We start from the raw sequence: 20,343 nt of genomic DNA, 5'->3' as shown, positions 1-20,343 counted from the left end.
CACTTCCCAAATTAATCTGTTTTTATTCAACCTCCCCCCCCCCGCCCACCACACACACACCCTCACACTCCATAATCACTTCTCCTTTCTTTTCAGCCCCATCAAAAGCTCACTCATCCTGCTAGGGAAGTTACGCAGGTCTTTCCTGTTTTACCAAGAAACATGGAACTCATGAATTATCATCAGGTCACACTAAAACAGAAGTCTTAATAATAATAATAGGCTTCGGTCGTGCTAACTGAAATGCCTGTGCAGACTATAGACCAGTGTAGAGTCTCATTGATTTTAATTTAGTCTTATTCAAAGCATTTTACAAACATTGACCCAAATCATAATCATTTTATTCACATGAATAGGCCTACCTACGTCAGTGTTTAGCTTAGCTTAGATTTCAGTGATTTCAGGTTTGTAGATACATTAGACAGATATATGGAGCTACTCGCCATCCATAAGGCAAGCAGAATTTGACATATTTGTATATTCAGTTCCACCATACTCCTACATGGTGGCAGTGGTGGTCCCTATTTTGCAAATGAAAAAGCTGATCCAGAAAGGTTCTGTTACCCAGAGTAAGAGTGGTACCTTACTCTGAAGCTGTAAAGACGCTACTCAGGAAGTAAGAGTCTACTTGGCATGAGTAAGGGTATCAGATTCTGTCCCTAAGTGTTTTGCTAATGGTCGCAAAGGGTGTAATTGTCGAATCTGGAACTAGAATTCAGGACACACAGTGTCAACATCCATTGAATAAGATCTTTCTCGAAAGTCTTGAGAACATTGCAGACCACCTCTAATTTTGATGGTACATCCCATTTTATCCCAAGGAGAAAATAAAGAGAAGTCAGTGTTCTTCTTCATGCCTCTTTCCCCCATTTCCCCCCCCACCCCCTGCACCCAAACTAGCTTTGCCTTTCGTTATTGGCCATGGTCTCTTATGGAAATTCTGCAAAAGAGCCAGACAGATTGATTTCCCATTACTGTTATGGGCTGCTCCTATTAATATGTGAATGATATATTCTTGTTAAATATAATTAAACGCTCCAAAACTATATTATATCAGTGTCCGGTGTGAGTGAAACCCACACAAGTATAGGAGTACAGGTTTAAGGCTTTTCATTAAATCTGTAACCTTGTGCCCATAGCTATATGCTGTATTGAATACCAGGCAATGTTCCCATATTCTTGTATAGACCCTATAGGCACAACTAAAGGAAATAGCAAGAAGGTATTTTTGAGGCACTGGGGTGATAAATGAAAACTTGAATTATATTTTAGCATATGCATGTTTTGTTTTTTAAATTTTAATAGTAGTGCTTTTGAGATGAAAGAATCTGTCATGTAAATTATGTTGGGATGGATTTCGATTGAATCATTTTGTTTCTTTCATTGCTGTTGTAAAAGTTCCTTGGAGACCATTAGAATCTCAATGGAAATGCAAGAAGCACTATGATAGGACCTTTATGAAAAAGATGTATAAAAATGTGTGACACTCCCATTATCCGTGGATCATCAACATGGTAGAACATAACAGCTCCTTTGGAGCTGCTGAAGAATATGCCATTTCAATGCATACTTAAGGAGTCTTTTAACCTGAGTGCTATAGGCTGAGTACACTTTACGATCTTTGGAGGAGTTTTGCTATTTTGTATCAGTCCATACATAAAGATCCTATATTTATTTCTCTGTTTTTCTTCAAGTCTACTGGGTCTTTGATTTCTTTTCTTTTCTTCTCGTCCTCTCTTTTCATTTCCTTGTTGGAGGTATTACTGTTGAAAAGCTAAGTCAGATAAATAGGTTTTGCATTTCACTTTGAAAGAATATAGTAATACATTATATAATTGTAAAAGCTATTTAGCAATAATTTGCATTGGCAATTAGAATGAAATCATATTGTAGTTAACTTTTGAAATGTCTGACAGTATGGTTGTACGCTTGCATTTTTGTGTCTGCTTTGTAACTCAGATGTCTCAACAGTGAATTCAGCATTCAGCTTCTACAGAATCACATCAGGCCCCTTTCACTATCTCCCCTCCCCCCTTCAGTGTGCAAATAAAGAACTAACAAATGTCCTACTACAGTTTTGCCAGATCTGCACCATCACTTACAAACACACTATTGGTGAACACAAACCCTTCTTCTCCTTGCTCCCTCTAAGTCCATCCCCTCCATTGATTGACTGTGTGCATCTATCTCAACAAGAGTTTCCAAATGCAGCTCTCTCGGTCATTTTCCAAATCTGTAGTTACTCACTGTAAGTGATAGGGATTCATTTAAAGCAAATACTATAATAAAAAAGAACACAGGAAGTTAATCTTAAAATGTTAAAAGACATTTTCAGACAAGAATGAGAATGTGTGTCAATTTCAATTTGAAGGCAGTTACAGGCATATTTCCTCACACGTTGGCATAAGGATATACCATACTCCTGGTTTACTCCACCAAAATAATCTCAGTTAAATTAGTTGTGTATTGGGCTCTGCAGTGATCTGAGGTAGATGGCATCATGGACTACATTAGCTTTGGATTAATTAAAGAAACCTTAAACAAATCTTAAAACTGTCTTTTTAAAAAAGTGTTGTTTACTAAAGACCATAGTCTTTGGTTTTTATATGGCTTCTATTACCATAGCATCTGAGCACCTTGCAACCTTTGTTCTTTTTATTCTCACAACACCTCTCTGTTGTTGTTACTCCCACTTTGCAGATGGGGAATTTAGGCACGGAGTACGGTTGCCAATCTTCTACTTGCACAAAACCAAACACTCTTGCCCTGCCTCCTACCTCGCCCCTCCTCCGAGGCACCGCCTTCCACTCACTCCATCCCCCCTTCCTCTGTCACTCGCTCTCCCCACCTTCACTCACTTTTTCATTTTCACCTGGCTGGCTCAGTGGTTGCGGTGCGGGAGGGCTCCAGCTGGGGGTGTGAGCTCCAGGGTGAGGCCAGAAATGAGGAGTTCAGGGTGTGGGAGGGAGCTCCAGGCTGAGGCAGTGGGTTGGGGTGAGGGCTCTGGGGTGGGGCCAGGGATAAGGGATTTAGGGTGCAGGAGGTGGCTCCAGGCTGGGGCTGAGGGGTTTGGAGTGCGTGAGGGTGCTCTGGGCTGGGGCAAGTGGTTGGGGTGCAGGTGGGTATGAGTGCTCTGGCTAGGGGTGCAGACTCTGGGAGGGGGCTGGGGATGAAGGGTTTGGGGTTTAGGAGGGTGCTCTTTGTTGGGGGAGGGTGTGTGGAGTGGAGGTGTTCGGAGTATGGGAGGGGACTCCGGGCTGAGACAGGGGGTTGGGATGTGGGAAGGGATACGGGCTCTGGGCTAGGGGTATGGGTTCTGGGATGTGACCAGAAATGGGTTCTGGGTGTGGGAGGGAGGTCTGGGCCATGGCAGGGGGTTGGGGTGCAGAGGGAGTGAGGGCTCCAGCTGGGGTGCAGGCCTTGGTATGAGGCCAGGGATGAGGGATTTGGGAGTAGGAGGAGGCTGGGGCAGGGGGTTGGGGTGTGGGAGGGATGAGGGCTCCAGTTGGGGGTGCAGGATCTGGGGTGGGGCTGGGGATGAGGGGTTTGGGGTGCAGGAGGGGGCTTCTGGCTAGGGCTGAGGGGTTTGAGGTGCAGGAGGGGGCTTCTGGCTAGGGGTACAGGAGTGGAGGCAGGCTCCAGGTGGTGCTTACCTCAAGCAGTTCCAGGAAGCAACAGCATGTCCCCACTCCAGCTCCTACACAGAGGTGCGACTAGGTGGCTCTGTGCGCTGCCCCATTTGTAGGCACCACCCATGCAGCTCCTATTGGCTGCGGTTCCTGGCCAATGGGAGCTGCAGAACTGGTGCTTGGGGCGAGGGCAGCGTGCAAAGCCCCGTGGCTGCCCGCAAAGCCCCCTGGCTGCCCCTACGTGTAGGACCCGGAGGGGGGACATGCCAGTGCTTTCAGGAGCCACATGGAGCCACAGCAAGTAGGGAGCCCGCCTTAGCCCTGCTGCGCTGCTGACCAGACTCCCAGGCCCCAAAACTAACATCCTCACCACCAGGCTATCATCTTCATCTTTCAGAAATGCTACATGGTTCACATTAAAATTTATAGTCATGTACCTGCATCTCTGAAGCCAGATTATGGCCTAAAGTATCAAGATTCCTGTGGAGCAAAAAGAGAGGCCCAGTTAAGGCTGGGCTAAATATCTGGGCCTGATTACATACCTTAATAAAAAGTACTTATCACTTTTGTAAGGTTTTCTCATTTACCTATTTTAAAAAGAGAAATTTTTATGTTTGTGGAAAGTTTACATGAATTTTCAAATATTATGTCATTTTGATGTTATAAGTTCTTAATGTGGGAAACACATAATCAACTAAGTAGAGTAATACCCTCAAGACGATTTAAGCGATTTTTTTAGTCACAGAAGAGGAAAAGAAACTCTAAACTGGTAAACATTTTTTCAGCTCGTCATTTTAAAATGGCTAAGTGGATCATTTTCAAAGGGGTGAGAGAAAAGTCATTCTTGGGCTGAAATGTTGTGCCGTATTTCAAGTTTCAGCCTGATTCCAGTTTTTACGGGCAACATGCAAATCTTGGGGGCAGGGAAAACAGAGGTGGGTTTATAATGGAAATTCTAGTCAACTTTTAATAAAGCAGCCCTAGCAGTTGACGTTATTTCAGGTGGTGTGTGCGCGCGTGTAGCAGTAACATGAAATGCAACAAATCTACAACAGATTGGTACAAACAAAGTTTTTAAAAATAAGTGAAATAAGGCATTTGTTTATAAGGAAAAAAAATCCCTTACAGTAGAACAGGAATACCATTCCATTTTGTCATGCCTTCATTCTCTTTGCAGTACAATTAATTACAGAGTTCATTAATTAATGAACATATTAGAGAAAGACACCATTACTGACCGGGGAGACCTGAAATATTACCGAATCAATAAAGTATTGAACATGAAACGGGACCTTTCAGTAGAATTTTTTTCCTTGTAACCTACAAACACATATATTATTCTGCATAGTCAGCAGTTCTTTTTTGCCCTTATATTTCATATTACTAATTATTTTAATCAATGATACATACAGCAATGTTTTACAATCTAGCTAATGAGTAAAGGCAGTTGACTTTGGGAATAAGTCCCTGAAATATCTGGATATTTTTTTGCGTCAGGGCTTTTGAGAGTCAAAGGTAGTAAAAGAGCAGACTGGATGGGAGGGAGGAAGGACTCCTGCCTCAGAAATCGAGCAGAGAAACACAGATTGAGTGAGTCAGTAAACCACAAATGGCTTGAAGTTTCTGTGTCTGATTCAAATAAATAAATAAAATGTTTAAAATAGCTTGAACTCCTTTCATTGTCAGCAAACAAAGAGTTTAGCTTGCCCATGCTAATATTTAATGTTGTTTTCCTTACAAATCTGATCCTTTCAGCATAGGGAAGATCATTCCTGTTACTTACAGGTATTGCAGATTTTTAAGTGGAAGCATCTAGGAGAGGTTTGTAAGGTAACAGCATTGATAAAGTTCCCATGTATCTGCAGTCATAGGTACCAAACTCCCTTCCCCTACTGAACCCCCAAGTAATCATTGATTGCATCTAAATCAGTAGAGATATCTTTTCCGGGAAGCACTGATAGTTACAGTAGATTGTTAATCTGTGAATGATCAGACTAAGCCTGCTCTGTCTCCCAAACCTCCATGCAAATTACACCTAAATGCAAGCCATAAATTTATTGGTAGCAGTTTGAAGAGCACAGGTCATCTTTTGCACTGTTTAGAAACACAGGTCTCACCACATTTATGCTGACTTTCTGTGAACTCTTTTCCCCACACTTCCTAAAGTAAACTTTCTTAGCTTTTTAAAGTAGTTTTAAGATTGGGTTTAGATAGATGTATTCATTGTCCAGATTTTAAATCTCAATATTCAGTCTGTGTTTTTAGTAGATTTCCTTTTAAGAAAAAGTGGAAAACATTTATATTTTAATAAATATATGAGACAAAAAGGTAAAGGGCATGTGTGGAGATCAGAGAGAAATTATGAATGCAAAGGAAAGTTACGCTGTATCTCATGAGCCAGTCCTATCTGTACCTCTCTCATTTTATTGCTGCTTTGGGAACGCCAGTTCCCAAACCGGTGGCTTCCTTCTGATACTTAACTGAATTAGATCTTGTGTGAATCCCAACAGGGAAACATGAGAACAATGCTTGGACAACGCTCTGCCTTTATGTATATTTTTATGTGCATGTTTCACTCTTGATTCTAACCAATGTGACATAGTGCTATGTGAAGACATGACTATAACAACATTTTCCTTCAGGCACTTGATTGGAAAAAAAGCCTGAGTTTAGTCCTTGGTCTGTATTCTTTTAAAGAATTTAAGAATTTATTCAGCCTATGGAATAATATAATACATTATTATTGAATAGACTTTTTTTATAATTGCTCAGGGATATTGATATATGCATTTTAAAGGAAAAATAAACCCTATGTAAAAGAATTAACAATGCTTTGCATTTTAGAATTTCTTTTCTTTTTCTTTCTCTTTATGTTCAAAAATCCCAGCCACCATATGGGCAGATAGTTAAAGAACAAAAAAAAAATTATCTGGTAAGATATTTATGTGCATTTGTTTCTTTTTCCAGGCCATCCGCTGTACACTGGTAAATTGCACATGTGAATGTTTCCAGCCAGGGAAGATTAACCTGAGAACCTGTGACCATTGTAAACATGGCTGGGTGGCACATGGTAAGAAATATCTGTTATTTTATCCTCTCTGTTTTGTCCATCTCTATCTCATTTATTATTATTAAATAATGATAATAGCTATATCTGTCCATGCACACACGAGTGTGTGCTTTTTTTAAAGCAGTCTCTACATTTGAGAAGAGAGGGTCAATTATGCCAGCAGTGGCTTCAAGTGTCATTGGAGGCAATGAGTTTGTTAACATTATGTGCAAAGCTAGTGCTTCATTTGTAATGAAAGTAGTGCCAGGTCTCAAGCAATTTTTTTACATTCATATCTGGTGCAGCAAGTCCAGAGGTGCCGGGACTATGAACTGCCAAGCTCAGAGGTGCCTGGGCTCAGCCCTGGCACAAATTGAGCACTGTGTATAGCTCGGAGAACATATTCTAGTTTCCAAGCAGTAATGCTATGCTCACAGCTCTTAGCAGGAAAACAAGATGTTTATAGTATGGTTGCACTGTGGAGTTCACATTGCACATATGCAGCAGCCAAAGAGTCACTGAATTCCCATGGAAACTCAAACATACCACTGTCAGCTTTTTGGAGCCGGGATGTCAGAATAAAGCTGGTATATCCTCTGTGGCTGAATGAAAGCCTTATAATATGGCTTAGCAGCTGATCTTATCTTCCCTATGTTAAAGTGGGTATAGGAGGGCTGGAGTGGGCTCATGTATTTGGCTTGCATCTAAATAAATTTTATAAATATACACCAACTGCTTGGGGTTGGATCCTTTTTTTAAAAATTATTTATTTATTTATTTAGAAGTCAGTCACAAACCTACCATAAACCATGTGTATCTTGCCCATGTCCAATATAGTTTTAGTAGACACAATTAGAAGACAAATAAGAAAGACATTTTCTTCTGAAATGATTTCACGAACATCAGGAGAAGAGAGAGAGAGATGGCTATCTTTGCAGAAGAAATGTATGTCTGAGTTTCCTTCTTACAGTTCAGACTGTGGGCCCCGAAGCAAGCATACTCTCCATTCTCAGTTTTGCCAAGCATCCAGTGGATTGTGTTGTATAAATTCTGTTTTATTTCAGTAAGATCTGAAGGAGAAGATCAGTATCTTTCTCCTAAAATGTCTTTGATTTCTATGTATTTTGTGCGTATCTATGTAATGCATTAATGTGTGTGTGCTGAAACTAATCGTGACTGAATGCTTAACAAAACTGAAAAGCAAGAAGTTCTAGGGGGCTTTTAAAGTGTCCCCATTCCTGGAAGGGAAAGGAGTATGTTTGACGTTCCCCTCTGGTGTTATCCGGACCGGTGATCTGCTAGGTCACTCCAATCCTGGACTCTGGGAGCCAGCCTTACACTGCTATGCTGTGAGAACCCCCATTCCTGGGCTGTTCACGCACAGCCTCTGGCATGTAAGCTGCTCCTTGGATTGTGCAACCGAATGACACTAGCCAATATCTCTGGTCCCAGACACAGCCCTAGGAACCTCCGTCTTGCAGTGTCCAGTTATGCCTGCTGGACACTGGAAGCTTATATGAATTTGCCAGTTTAACAAAGAAATTGATATGTGCCAGCCTTGTTATCCCAAGGGGAGTCTCTGACATGCTTCAAACCAAAAACGCTGCTTTAGGTAGAATAAACAAACAAATTTACTAACTACAAAGATAGATTTTAAGTGATTATACGTCAAAGCACAACAAGTTGGATTTGGTCAAATGAAATAAAAGGAAAATGCATTCTAAGCTTATTTTAACATTTTCAATGCCCTTACAAACTTAGATGCTTCTCACCACAGGCTGGCTGGTTGCCCTTCAGCCAGGTTCTCCCCTTTGATCAGCACTTCAGTCGCTTGGTGGTGATGTCTGTAGATGGAGGTGGAAGAGAGGAAGACCATGGCAAACGCCTCCTCCTTTTATCATATCCTTTCTTCCCTCTTGGCTTTGCGCCAGCCCCCCCCCCCCCCCCCGAGTCAGGTGAGCATTACCTCATCGCAGTCCCAAACTGACCAAAGGAAGGAAGGTGACTTACTCGAGAGTCCAGCAGATCCTTTATTGTTGCCTAGGACAGTGTCCTTTGTTCCTGTGAGGCTGGGCTGGGTTTGTCCCATACATGCCCTGATGAGATGTGAACTGCCCCTCTGCTCTTGGGGAGTTTTTGCCTGGATTTGCGTTAAGCCATGGGGACTCATTTTCAGCATCATAACTGTATACATGAAATTATAGCCTGAAACATTACTGTAACAACAGTTACTATAACATCACTATAACAACAATGCTCAGTACATTATGAGCCTTCCAAAGACACCCAACATGACAAACTTTGCATTGGATACCACACAATCATATTATAAGGAAAAATATGGGGGTGCAGGGTGTTCCCTCAAGGTACAGAACGTCACAGTATGCAGGTACAGATCCATTCCTGTGTTGCTTTGTAATGAATGGATAAAGTCCTCTGATAATACTGAAGGTAAAACAAACAAGTAGCTAGTTGGTTTGCTGATGAATTATGAACTGGATTCCTAATTGGGCAAAGCTTCTTTCTGTTCCCCAAAATTTCAAACAAGATATGTGCTCTAGCAATATAACCAGGCCCATTCACATTCTTCGGGGCTTTTGGCCATCACAGTGTCTTTGTAGTTCAGGTAGACATCCAGCTTTGTGCAGGATCAGCACACAATGGTCTGCTGTTCAAAGGGGAGGGAAGACGACTTATCTGGCTTATTTCCAATGGCCAGACAAATTACTTCTCCATGTTGAATATTTGTAATCATATGGCCTGCTGCATGGACTTTAGTTTGGACTATAGTAACCCCGGTTTGTTTGGTTTTTTTTGCTTTTAACCAGAACTCCACATAACAGTGTGGCTTGATTTCTCTGGTTGGTAGTTTTCTGTGAAGTGGATGGGTTGAAAATTGGAATATTAGAAGATAGTGTGAGGCCACCCCATACGTATAACAGAAATGGCCCCGGTGCTAAAGGTGAAAGATGAATGCTGTAAACACTGGGCACACCACTTGCTCGATGCTGTAGTGCTTTCAAATAGAAAAGTTGAGTTTGAATAGATATTAACAAAAGTGTATATTTTAGAAACGGAACCTGCAGAAAATCATTTTCTTTTCTTTTAGCTCCTTTAAAGTAGATGTTGCCAAAGTATTTACATTTTATGGCAGTATAAGGCTAGTCAGATGTATATTGCAAATGCACACTCAAAGCACAGGCTTATAAATTAGTTCCTGAAGACTTTGTGATGAGTCTTCTTGACTTGTTGACTTTAGCTACTCTCCAGAATTTGAGAGGCGCATTCAAAAAGAGACTGATTAATTCATTGTACTGTTGCACCTGGATTTTAAAATCCGTGAATCATTTTACTGTTCAAAAATTACTTCCTTTAAGCCCTAAACACTGTACTTTAATGTTCAGTGAATGCAAATGGTAGTTCCTACTGCATTAATTAGGAGGTTTACTTCTGGTTTTCGTTAACAAATTTCCACTCATATTCTTGATAGATGAGGTAATGTTTTATTAAATGCACTTATCAAAGAATAGGTGTTTCCAATAAGAAGTACCAAGCATATCCAAGCTTGATAACCCAGAATCATAATTAACTGAAGAGGCCAAAAATAGACCTCAGTTGCAATTGTCTGATGTTTTCCCTGACTCATCCACACAGAGTTAATTCATGCTAATAATTGTCCATTTCAAATGTTGGAATTCTGGAGCCAAGAAGGAAAGGGCACACAGCCATAGTGGTATTATTTCACATAGCAACTGCTGTCCTGTTTCTTTTTCCTGTTTCCATTGTCTTTCTCATGTTTTTCTTTCCTCACCTAAAACGAGCTGTGCGCTTCTTGAAAGGAAAGGTTTTCTACAAGTTCAGTTCTTTTCTATTCAGAAGTGCCAAAGAAGGATGTCAGTATAAGAGCAGATTCATCAAAGCAGTTCTTTTGTGGCAAGATAAATGTTTCTGTTGGCAAAAGTTCAGTTTATTGAGTTTTGACCCTGCACCCTTTCACTATAGTGGTAATCCTACCATCAGCGTTTTTAAGGCTCAAGACAAAAACTGCATAGAGTATAGCCCCCTTCTCTAATACTGCTATGCTTAGGAGGGAATTGGTTGTATCTAGTGTGTATTACTGAGTTTTTTAAGGGGATGTAGAGAATTGGACTGTTTTAATTCCCTTCCAGCTGAAGCTTGGCATTTGTATTGTCAGCTTGGATGGAGATTTATTTTCTAAAACAAAAAAATAAATCATTTAAATTGGATAAGCCATTTCCGAGGCCTAGAGCAGTAAAACAGACAAGGGTTAAAAAAAATCTTAAGTCACTTTATATGACCCATAAGATACGAAATAAATAAATAAAATCTTAACAGTGAAATTGTGTGGGCACTTTGATTTAGTGTAGTCCAGGGCCATTTGGTATTTTTAAAAGAAAACAATCAGATACTTTGAGTAGACACTGTAGCTGCCTCTCCTAATATTTTGGTTGTGTGACAAGTAACCAATGCTAATAAAATAGCCTTAAAACTATACCAGATTGGGTACAAAAATTCACTTGTTCAACCTTAACGATGATGATAATGATATTTTACATGCATGTCTTCCCCCTTTCCCCCACCTCCCCCACCCCCACAAAAAAAATCTTACTTTAGGCCGGTGAGAGAGGAGAATTATGCTAGGCAGTAATAAAATCTCGGTGATTACATTGACTCAGCATTTTGTCCACTTGATCTGTCATTGATAAAAGAATATGAACTGTCATGCCACCAGATGTACCACAGTTGTGATATCTAGTCCGACTGAATTACTGACCTGATACAGTATCAGTGGAAATACAGTGTTACCCTCTTGCAATGATTTGTTTATTTTTTCACAGAACAATTTCACAATGAGAAGAAACATGTTTTGCATATCGCAACGTGCTGAAACTAGTCAGGACTTTCATTCTGTTTCACTACAAATGGAGTTCCACTATATCAGACTTCACTATTGTCAGTTCTACTGGATGTTTATTAAACCTCTGAATTCACTGGCTGAAAAATGGTCATATAATCAAAAATAGTTTCTTGCGTTACCCATAAATTGGTCACCCATCTAAACTCAGTTAGATGTCGGATACAGACCCATTCTTGATATATTGTGCAACTATTAATATTCTTGAGCTAGTTGAATTTCACAGTATTCTTGGAATCGAGCTGTTGAGGGGAATCGAGCTGTTGAGGGCAATTAAGTATCCTGTGAATATTTATTTTCGTTTCCCTGTGCAAAAGTGGACTTTTTCTCAGAGCAATAAGTTGGCCCTTAGCTCGCTAGTAAACAGTGCCAGGTTTTTTTCTTGGTGTATGCTGAGCAGGGAAGCTCTGGGCAGGGCCTTTTATTCTAGACACTGTGCTCTGGGCGTCTCTCTTTGCTATACCTGTCCTCTGAATTTCACATGACCTCTTCTCTAAGCTGGGTGCTGGCCAGGCCTTTTCTCTAATAAATCTGAGCTCAAATTCCTTGGTGGATTTAATGAAACAGAAATTGACTGGAGTTTTGCATCACATAGTGCAAAGCCATTACTCCTTTTGGTTGAAAAGGTGCCATCCAGCGAGTATTAATACCCAGCCTCACTATGTGGGTTACACTTTAATCTTGCTGGGGAAATAGTTTTCTGCTGTCAAGTTTTTGTATAATGCACACACTAACTTGCTGTAAATGAGACCAACAATCAAAACAATGACCCTCACCAAGGAACTGAGAGTGCTCTATCATAAATTCACATGCATGACATGACTATGACTTCTTGTTCATTCCGAATGGCTGAGCAGCCATTTCTATATGGTAATTTGTAAAGTTGTCAGGTAAGGGAATGGTGGGGAGAGAGAGAGAGAAAGGGAAAAGGAGGGGGAGAGAAATGCTATTGTCCTATCAGCTACTGAAAATTTTAGAAATTTCATCTCTCCCTGACCAGACTCTCTGTACAAGTTTCTATGAGGATGTGGTTTAATGCGGAGGTTTAGGACTTTTAACATGAGCTGCATGGAAAAAAAAAAGTGTTAAATTAAAAACCTTTCTGTGTTATCACATTTATCTCAGTCCAAAGCTATTGAGTGACAGAAATCTGGAGCATTACATTTACAAAGCCAGAGCTCAGCTCTGACACAAAACCAAAGGAGGTCACAGGTATAACTCTCTGGCTAAAAATTGGCATAGATTGCAAGGGGGGCGGGAGAGATGTATGTGTGCACACTGTAGGTAGATTTGAATAGAAAATATTTCTATATTTTTAACCGTCCTGTAGAATTTAATAGAGAATCATAATCCTTCTGTAGAATACTGTAGGATGCTCATTAAAACCACATTTTCAATTAAATTGTATAGGTTTTCAGAGTAAATTCATATTAAGTGGCTATAGAAACCTATTGGTTCCCTCTTCAATTATATAGGACTTTTCCATAAGCATCTTTGTAAAGGAATTTCTTTAGCTCTTAGTTACTTCTCCATCTGGTTATTAAGACCAAAAACTAAGTCTTCATGGCTGTTAAAGTGACTTTAAAATAAAAGTAATGTTAATCTAGCTCTAGACTGGATTTAACTGCTCCTGAGATTCCAAGCAGACATCCAGGTTCATGTACCTCCCTGGGCAAAGTCTCTTTAATCTATCATTTTCTTTTTGTTCTAGTAAGGTATAATCAGAACTGGGTTTTTTGTGGGGGTGGTTTTTGCCTAAAATCAGTGATCCCTTCTTGGTCTGACCTGGGAGGACCATGTATTTGTTCAGTTTGTTTCCTTGCTCATCAGCTTACAGTTGGTGTGCTTTAAAGGAAAGTATCCATGTAAACAAACCACACAATGTATTGGTCTTTTTCCTCTGGTTTTGTGTGTCTGTAAATATTTCAGTTGAGTGTAAATACAAATGGATCATACAGAGTCCTCACAAATTACGGGCAAGAATAGCTTGCTTCCAATACTGGAGTATCACTGTGGGATGTTTTGGTGAATGCAAGGGACAGAGATTCAAAAGTTCCGCACCAAATTTTCTGCTCCTCTCAGCTTCTCCTCTCTCCGCCCCCACCCAAAGTGTAATGTTAGAGCAGTATTTGGCCCATAGCTTTCATTTCCAGTTCTGCTACTGATGCATTGTGTGATCCTGATCAAGTCATTTTCATGTCCCTGGGTCTCCGAGTCCCTGTCTGTAAAATAGGTATAATACCCGCTTTCACAGCTGTGGCGTCTCAACTAACTGTAAAGCATTTTGAGATGTTTAGTTAGAAGTTGTTATAGAAGTGTAAGACATTATAATTACTTGCCCATTTGTTAAGTTATATTATTAAAGTGACATTTACAAACTAGCCTTCATCTAGAGATAAACAAGCCCACATAGATTTTCCTCCAGTGATGAGAGGTAAGAAAGTCTTCAAAAGCTGGTCCTTCCCTTGAAGAGGAGAGAAGCCAGTAAGGGGTGTGGATGCTGTAACTAAGGGTGCTGGCTTGAAGTGGTTTCCATCATATACCAGGTTTACAGTTTGGTTCAATGGCTCTCAGCTCCCCCACTATGCTAATTGTTGCAGCACTCCTGGTAGAAAGAAAAGTTTTCTATTTGAACTTACCAACACCTGGGGGGCTTTAAAAATATGGGGACAATGCAAAAATATTAGTAATTTAATTTTGTTAATGAAGCATAATGAAGGATAGTTTTGCTTTCATTGATAGTCCTCTATTAAGGGACAGTAGCAGCTCACAGTTCAGTTTCTTCTTTGAATGAAAGCCTGTGGCACCCTTGAGCATGATCAGTGAAGTGTGCTGACATAGGGGTTAACTATATGACCACTGGGGAAGATGTGGCTTGAGCCTCTGAATGCACAGCAATAGCAGATTGGTTGGAACTGTCTGCTGGATTTTGAGCATCATAGGACCAGTACTGTGGAACTTCAGAGCAGGAGTCTCAGCTGAGCTGTGGCTGTCAATTTGGGCACTTTCCTAACAAGCAGTCATGGTTACCTGAATTTTAAATAATGAAACCCGTAACACTGATCCTGCTGCACATGAAGGGCTGTGATGTGCTAACCCTTTTACCAGTTTATTATGTTTTATTACATCATACATTTTATATCTTGCGAACAATCCTTCAGGAAGCTTAATTGTTTATAGGAACATCTTAATTAACTAGAGTTCACCAGGTTAAGCAGAACACAAACAAAACAAACTCAACCACTCCATTCAATCTAAAAGCACAAGGTTAAAACAGGGAGAAGGATTTGATGGTGAGAATAAAAATTGCATATTGCTTTCAGATGTTATAATGTAATGATAAGGCCTTGGGTAACTTTACCTCTGCTTTCTATATTGTGAATGTGACAATCACTGGATGGGAAAAACATAGTGTTACCTTGACTTAGTAGGAAGAACTTTGACTCAAGCTATAGCGTTATGAGGAAATTTGCTTGGTTAATTTAGTAGAGTTCCCAATTTTTTATCCCATTCCCTTCCAGATTTCAGAAACAGAAAATGTATTCTGTAAAGCATACACTTAAAACCCTGAAAGACTTCTCTAATTATATTCTAATTGATTGCAGTCAAATTTGCTGAAGTGTATTTAAACTGGAGCTGTGTGAAATGGTCACACTACATGAACTTTATGGCAATCACCCACAAGTGTCTTCTTTAGTTGTGGGGTGGGGGTAGAAAAGAATGTTGTTGTCAAGGTTCCTTCCCCACTCTGAACTCTAGGGTACAGATGTGGGGACCTGCATGAAAACCTCCTAAGCTTATTTTTACCCGCTTAGGTTAAAACTTCCCCAAGGTACAAACTATTTTACCTTTTGCCCTTGGACTTTTTTTGCTGCCACCACCAAGCATCTAACAAATATATAATCGGGAAAGAGCCCACTTGGAAACGTCTTTCCCCCCAAAATCCTCCCCAAACCCTACACCCCCTTTCCTGGCGAAGGCTTGATAAGAATCCTCACCAAATTGCATAGGTGAACACAGACCCAAACCCTTGGATCTTAAGAACAATGAAAAAAGCAATCAAGTTCTTAAAAGAAGAATTTTAATAGAAGAAAAAGTAAAAAGAATCACCTCTGTAAAATCAGGATTGTAACTACGTTACAGGGTAATCAGATTCAAAACATAGAGAATCCCTCTAGGCAAAACCTTAAGTTACAAAGAGACACAAAAACAGGAATATACATTCCATTCAGCACAGCTTATTTTCTCAGCCATTTAAACAAAACAGAATCTAACGCATATCTAGCTAGATTACTTACTAAGTTCTAAGACTCCATTCTTTCTGTTCCCAGCAAAAGCATCACACAGACAGAGAGAACCCTTTGTTTCTCCACCCCCCTCCAGCTTTGAAAGTATCTTGTCTCCTCATTGGTCATTTTGGTCAGGTTCCAGCGAGGTTATCCTAGCTTCTTAACCCTTTACAGGTGAAAGGGTTTTTCCTCTGGCCAGGAGGGATTTAAAGGTGTTTACCCTCCCCTTTATATTTATGACAGATGTTTAAAAGGGTAATACTAGTCACAGGGCCTGATATTACAAGGGTTGAACATCTTCAGCTACCACTGATGTCAGGGCAGAAGGGTCTCAGTGGGAATTTGAGGGTGTTCAACACTTCTCAGAAGGCACTTGGCATAGATATAGTTATCTAGTTAAGTGTACAGTTGCATGGTTACATTGGTTAGCTTCAGCTCCTCATTTTGTAATGTTTGAAAAAGAACAACGCTTTTACCAATTGGTGATTGCTGGCAGCCTGCTGGCCATCTCAGGCTCATGCAGCCAATAGTGATTTGGGGATTATCAGCCTGAAACTCCACTGTGGTCTTAATTTGCAGAACAAAGTCCTTGTTGCCTTCTTAAAGCAGCCTTACAAAATGATACTTTTCCACTCCGCCCAAGTGAGTGGTTTTTTTTAATACATGATATATATTTCATTACAATTTTAAGGCTAATTTAAAGATGAGCATCTCCCAGACAAATTATGTAATGTGGCACAATGAAGCTTGGGAAGATCCAAATTCAGTCTCTTAATCCAGGATTCCCAAACTTGCTTACATGCAACAATATATAATAAATTATTGAGGAGATGCTATTTCCAGCACAAATACAGCAGGGCCACATTCCCATTGTAGTGTAGAAGGAGGGATGCTTCAGGAGGGGTATGGAGGAGGCAAAGATGCTTGGAGAGTAGGCAACGGGAGGGAGGAAAGCTGTAAAATGAATGGGTAGTCAAAGGAACCTAGGTGCATGAAATGGGTAACTTCTGTTACAAACTGTAATCCTCAACAATAATTTAACAAAAATGTAGGCCCATGCACTGCTCAGTAGTGGCCATATCTGCCAGGAAAGACAGTTATATTAATGCATTAAGATAACTGTGTCCCTGTTCTCATGGTCTGTCCCTATCAGTGTTGTCCTGATTTTGTAACCTGCAGACTCTGGCCACCTGAAGGGCACATCAGCCAACTAGACTGCTGGCTGAATGCATACATTCCACAAGGACCATCCTTACCAGGCCTGTCACATGTTGACACCTGCTCATCCCTGCCCACACATGGGAGTCCAAGGAGATCTCCTTTTTTGCTTCAGTCTTCCTCCACATAGACTCTCAAATCCACATGGCGGCAGGAAAAGAGCAAGAGGGATTTGCTTTTGAAGAGCAGGAGGAAAGGGAGCACTGGGTTCTCTTGTCTCTCTCCCTGCTTCTTTCCTCTCTCTCTAGCCCCCCCCACCTTCATGCAAACCTCCCTAACCGTCCCCTGCCCTCAGTGACAGGTGTCCTGGTTTTTTACTTAGACAGCCTGCCCACCCTGAGGCTGTTTAATAGTCCATATTCTAGTCTGGGAACAGAGACTGGGGCTCTCCTATCTCTTCTAGCAGTTCAATCCCTTTGATCATACCAGACATCAATGGGGAAAAAAAGAACTGATTTTTTTAAATTTAATTTTCTTTTCAGGTTCACTCCTGAGTTTAAAATATATCCCCTCTCATTGAGTATCTCCAAACAGTCAAAGTTGCTTCTAACCTTCATATCGCAGGCAATAATTTAGGGAAAACTTTTTCTTCCACTATTGGTGAAAAAACATATATATACATAAAACATAAAAGAAAACACCTGTTTGGCTTGCAGGAATGGGCCTGGGAGGCTGTTTTCCTGACAGGCCAAAAGCGACCATCGCAGGGCCCCTTAAAAAAAAAAAAAGTCCGGATTTTTTTTCCCTATTTCATGTGAGCATTGGCAGAAACTCTGACAAGCAGTTCTTCATATTTTATTATGTTCTTGTCTGGCAGAATCTCTGTCAGGCAAAAACCTTGTCAGCGGAAAACCTGTCGTAGGATCAGAGGAGACAAAAACAGGTGTCACACAGGCAGTCAAAACTGAAGGGAAAAAAAGATTAGGCTAAAGACAGAAAGGCAGACAATTACATTAATGCCATTGCTTTTATCTTATAGATGTGTGTTATTATCTCGGGGTGCTGAGTGCGCAATTGCCTCAAAGAAAAGTAGACAGGAGACAAGGGGAAACTTGATAGTTATTAACTGAAGAGGCAGTGTGTCAAAGCTGGATGGGGTTCAAAGTTTTGTAAAGGGATAAAAAAAATAGCAGACAGCAAAGCAACGTCTGTGAACAAACGGTAGTTCTGCTTTCGGCTACATAAACCTAGTAGCAATCTAAATTTTTCAACTTGGAATCAGATCATAGAGAGAGAAATTAATGAAAGATTTCCTTCAGACTTTTAAAATAACATTTATTCTGCGTACATGCAACTGAAATTTAGTCTGTTTTTCTGTTGGGTTTTTTTTTGGTCATTCAAGAAGCATGCGTGACGCAGGAAGACAGGCATTTGTCAGCTTAGCTGTATTGTTTGGGTATGTATAAAACACCCATGATCAACACACTTTTATTTTTAAAAATCTATTAAGAAACCTTTAACTAAGTGTGAACATTTGTACGTGTAAGCTGTAAATTAAGAGATCACATATGTGTCACTCTATCAGAGACTAAATTAATTTGGCAAATGGCTTCCATTGCTAGTTCTTAAATACTGTAAAAATCCAAAGGAAAGGTTGCTTTTGCTTCCAGATCAGAAAATGCTGTCCTCACTCTACCTCCACAATGTTTTAAAATCTGCAGTGACTGAGTGAATGTCTCCTAAAAGTAGATTAAATTAGGACAACGATGAGAATGGGGTGAAATGAAGATAGTCCAAGGATGCCATTTCATGCCTCGTGCTTTGTTTGCACTGTATCGGGATGTCATCTCTCTACCCTAAATGTTCATGTTCTCTCACTGTTTGAATTGAAGGGTGGATGGGGAGATTTCATGGCATTTATACCCTTCTCTGGATATTGCTGCATATCTTGCCTATGGGTACCTTCCGTTCCTGGCTAAGGATGACACTTTTGAAGAGCACATTTTTCACCTTTGAAATGCACTGTATTGTGCCAAATGGCAGGTATTAAAATTTGTTCGAGAGGGAGGATATTTCTAAACCACCCCTAGGATTGCTGTAGTTTGCCAGCCCCTTCAGCAAATTCAGCAAATTACTTATTCATTTGCTGCATTCCCTCCTTGAAGAGGTGTCCTACTTTTGTATGGTGGTGGATGGGTGATTGGAAAAAATAAATCTGAACTCCAAAAAATTTGCAGCCGTTCATTTTCACCATTCCGTCAAGTAAATGTAAAGCTAACTGTACTATATTATATGTGGAAATTGCCACTAATAATGCTCTGTTTGCTCATCCCATGTTGATTGTTCTACGCACTGTGTTGCAACAGTGTTATGGAGCCTTGCCATATGGGTCTTGTATATTTAACCTGTCTGCCAAGCTTTGTTGCTTCAGAAAGTGGCTCAGCTCATCTTAAAATAAATAAATAAAAATCTCCCATTTGTTGCAAGGCTCCCTGAAGTGTGACTCACTCTGCTAGTCATGGAAACACAGCAGTTTAATGCGGGAGTTACACCTAGGGTAAAACCAGCAGCAGGAAACAGAAAACTTTATTTTTAAATTTGTGCATGCGTTGTGTGCATGTCTGGTAGGTTGGATGGGGTGGTGTTGGGGCTCCAGGAAATATAATAAATAGAAAAAGTGTTCAATCTAGATTTAAGATGGAAATGGGAATGAGATCCATTTTAATCAATAATATTTTCATGTTAAAATGTGTAGTATTCTTATTATGCAAAATTTTAGCTGTGAGGTATAGTATTAGTCTACTGGAAAGTCTTGATCTTTTTGGAGACATACTTTTACTAGACCTGCTTTCCCCACTCCAGAGTTCCTAAATATTCTGCTAGAATCTGCAGATTTACAAATAGTATGTGCATTTAAAAGTATAATTCTCATTAAAACTAGCAGGTTTGTAATACTTTTATATTGAACCAAGGCAAATCTCATTCAAACATTATTCAAAAATGGATGTGAGACTTTAAATATATAGCGTGTGTGTGTGTGAGAGAGAGAGAGAGAGAGAAATATATATATATAGTGTGTGTGTGTGAGAGAGAGAGGAATATATTCAGAGGACAAGAGTTCCACTTCAGCCTGAACTCTCCCATTGTACTTCGATATGGGAGGGGTCCCAGGTCAGTGAGAGATCTTGCGTAGCTGGGCCTCAGCATAACTGGCTGAGGTATGGATGAAGTGAAAGTCTTACTCTGTGTTCTCTGGCTTTTGATAAATCAAACTAGTCATTT

At 40.3% G+C, this 20,343-nt stretch overlaps 1 protein-coding gene across 5 annotated transcripts in view; it reads left to right on the top strand.

The window, feature by feature from the left end:
* Positions 1-20,343, top strand: part of BNC2 (basonuclin zinc finger protein 2) — a 393,095-nt gene that overhangs the window by 257,904 nt on the left and 114,848 nt on the right. For all 5 annotated transcript variants that reach the window (XM_073346265.1, XM_073346264.1, XM_073346267.1 and 2 more), the window contains one exon: positions 6,597-6,699. In XM_073346265.1, the coding sequence (XP_073202366.1) occupies positions 6,597-6,699 (103 nt within the window). The remainder of the gene's footprint in view (positions 1-6,596; positions 6,700-20,343) is intronic.

Source organism: Lepidochelys kempii, chromosome 5 (assembly GCF_965140265.1).
Source record: "Lepidochelys kempii isolate rLepKem1 chromosome 5, rLepKem1.hap2, whole genome shotgun sequence".
Classification (NCBI taxonomy): Eukaryota; Metazoa; Chordata; order Testudines; family Cheloniidae; genus Lepidochelys; species Lepidochelys kempii.
The sequence above is the reverse complement of the archived record's forward strand: the minus strand, read 5'-3'. Positions and strand labels throughout refer to the sequence as shown.